At 30.1% G+C, this 3341-nt stretch overlaps 1 protein-coding gene across 1 annotated transcript in view; it reads right to left on the bottom strand.

The window, feature by feature from the left end:
• Window positions 544-3341, bottom strand: part of LOC107638335 (L-ascorbate oxidase) — an 8335-nt gene continuing 5537 nt past the window's right edge. The window contains exon 5 of the mRNA XM_016341565.2: window positions 544-1612. Coding sequence (XP_016197051.1) covers window positions 647-1612 — 966 coding nt within the window. The 3' untranslated portion in view covers window positions 544-646. The remainder of the gene's footprint in view (window positions 1613-3341) is intronic.

The following is a 3341-nucleotide window of genomic DNA, read 5'->3' as shown; positions in this document are numbered from 1 at the left end:
AATGAGGGGCAACCAAAAATGCTAGAGGGCAATAAGATGTTTTTGGCCCTTATTTATCGTGGTTAACTCAATTTTTTTAGTTTAATAATTTAATAAAATATTTTAAGGTGAAAGCTTAGGTGTAGTTGATTTTATGTAAAGTTGATAAGTAAGAGTCGTTAGATGATTTGACTAAATTTTCATCTAACAATTCTCGCCTATCAACTGCAGTTGAGTTTTCACTATATTTTAAGGGAGCCACCCAGATAAATACGCTAAAAACGTCTTGTTATAAAGATGTTTTTTAATAATTAAAATTTAACACATATAATCGATTAAATCGTATTATTTTTGTCAAAATTAAATTAGACAAATTGATTTGACCGAAAAATGATAAATCAAATCTTCAATTGGTCTAAATTAATATTATTTTTTATAGAAAATAACTATAATACCCTATTATAAAAAATGACTAAAATAATTCTATTATATATATTAATTTTGAGAATCCTAAATTAATAATATTAATTTAGATCAATTCAAAATTTGATTCATCATTTTTTCGGTTAAATCAATTTGTTTAGCATAATTTTGATAAACATAACATGATTTAATCGATTATATATGTTAAATTTTAATAAATTGTGATGGTTTTCTATGATTCCTGTTAATGGGGGGCATTGATGGCAGTAAGGCCGCAAGCGAGAGCCTGTGAGGGAATATTCCTGACCTTGTGCAGAGCCTCAGCGAAAATGACACCCATACCCATGTGCAAGTGAGGTTCAATGTGGCAATGGAAGGCCCAAACCCCAGGGTTATCTGCCTTGAACCTCAACGCCGTCCAACCATAAGGGAATATAACCGCCGTGTTCCTCAGCGGCGCGTGTGTCAGGTTGAATCTCTTTTCATCCTCCCCCGTTTTGAACTTCCCTTCTCCGTACCCCAAAACCCAGAAGTCATGCCCATGCAGGTGCCATGGGTGAATCTCACTTCCCTTCCCCGTTAGTTGGTTCGCATTCTGTAGAATCACATCCACAACCTCCTTCAGCCGGAACACGTACACGCCGTTGCCGGTGGTCGCGTTTGCGTTCACCGGAGGGTTGAATATGTCGTAATCGCTCGGGAAGTTCTCCGGCGGGGGGGTTCTGTCAAAGGTGTTGTTGAGCTTGAACTTCATGGATCCCAGGTATGGAGTAGTGGGCAAAGATAAAGAGACGTTGTTAATGGCCCATTTGATGAACCCTTGGATCTTGTTCTGCGTGTTCAAGAGCACGATCCTGCGGTGGGAGTAGCGCGGAGGCTGAGGTGTCATCATCTTATTGGCTATAATTTTCTTTGTGAAGGCCTTGCTCCGCTCGAAGTCATCCCATCGCGGGGTGACAGGGGGCGGAGAGGCTGGAAAGACGGAGGCGGAGATGTTTTTGTAGTTCAAAAGGGTGAGAGCCGTGAGGACTTGTTGTGGGATGGGTGGCTTTCTTGCTCGGACACCGACTGAAAGCCAATAGTTTTTGGTGGGATCTTGGTCTGTGGTGAGGAGGACTGAGTAGCTCTCTCCGGAGTAGATGTCTATGTCATCCACTGTGAATGGTTCCACGTAGTTTCCATCGGCTTCCACCACCGTCAGTTTGTGATTCTACCCATACATAAATACAATAACAAGGATTATGTTAGATAATTAATGATTTTTTTGAACAACATGAAGAACAGATCTTAAAATTGGCTCAATTTAAGTAAAACACACCACATTCTAAAATATTCATTTAAATCTTAATATTAGAATAACAATTCACATTCAATATATCTATTGTTCATATTATTTAATATTTTTATTGTGTACTTATACTTTTTCATACAATAATGTGGTAACATTAATTAATTTCATGTATGTATAATTCAAATATTTGTTCAATTTAAAAGTAGTGAAAGAAAATATGAACGAATAATAATGGAGGTAAATTGAATTTATTGTTTTACATAGAGTTAATATTTAATTTAGCTCTTGAAGTTTAAAATCAAGCTCAAATTTATTTTTAAAATTATAATTGACTCAATTCAACTTCAAAATTTATAATAGTAACTCATGTATAAATGACATGTTGATTTTACAGGTTAATTTGTCAAGATTTGAATTTCTCGTCTAGATTTCATATGACTAAAATCTATTAAACTTTTTAAAAATTTGTTTGGTTCCCCAAAATTCTTACGAAAAAGACAATAACAAGTTTAATTTAAAAATTTTGCAGTTCTATAAACAATAATCAAGTTTTTAGAGTTCTAAAAAATCTCGAACACATGAAAATTAGACAAAGAATTCAAATTATAACTTATTAATGTACCAAAACAATATGTGATTAATGAAAACTAGTTTAAAAATAAATGTAAATTACGATTATAAATTATAAATTTAAATTTAAATTTATTAAAATTTTTACANNNNTCAATCAAACTTTAAATTTATCGTGAAAGGCAATAACCTTTTGTTTAATATCTTTCACCTGCCTACTCCGACCAAACTTCCGGAATTCCAGTAATAATTTTGTTCTTTCACATTCTTTATGCTTTCTACTTATATATTTTAACTTCTTATTTTGTCTCTCTTCAAAATGTTGTTATTATTTGATTGTGCTTTATTGACAACTCACCGATTCCAAATTAACTCATGCGAGCACGTATAAATAAATTGTTATTCTAAAGATGGATCACCTAGCCACACCTTTTTAATTATGTCATTGTTTTTCGAGAAATGTTATTTAAATTTCAAACTCAATGTAAAATTAATAATTAAGAGTTATTAAATAATAATTTAGTCAAATATATCAAATTATTTAACGATTTTTAGTTATTAATTTTACATAACTTACCTACAAATGAATTTTTATGTTAATTTTATGGACCAAAATATCTTACATGTGGTGATCAAAAAAGAATAAAAAAAATTGTATAATAATCTTCTTAATATTAAAATATTATGTGTAAAACATATTATATCATTACAAATAAAAATACTTTATTTTAGTAAAACAGAAATTTTTATATTAAAAAAATAGAGTTATTTAATCAATTTCACAATTTATCTATAAGAAGATGATCGTTTACTTTATGTGAAATTAATAGTTAAAAATATTAGATGATTTAATATATTTAACTCAACGACTATGCTATGTATATATTACAATCAGCCATCAACATCAGTTATCAGTATAAAATATATATTGAAATAATATAAATACACATTAAAAATAAAATAAATTATATATATATTTATACATAAATACATTAGTAACTGATTTTAATAATTAATTTTAGTATATAAATAACACTTTTATTAACTAAATTACTACTAAATAATTTATAATTATTAA

The sequence above is a fragment of the Arachis ipaensis genome, chromosome B04 (assembly GCF_000816755.2).
Source record: "Arachis ipaensis cultivar K30076 chromosome B04, Araip1.1, whole genome shotgun sequence".
Lineage (NCBI taxonomy): Eukaryota > Viridiplantae > Streptophyta > Magnoliopsida > Fabales > Fabaceae > Arachis > Arachis ipaensis.
This window is presented reverse-complemented; position numbering and strand designations above follow the sequence as displayed.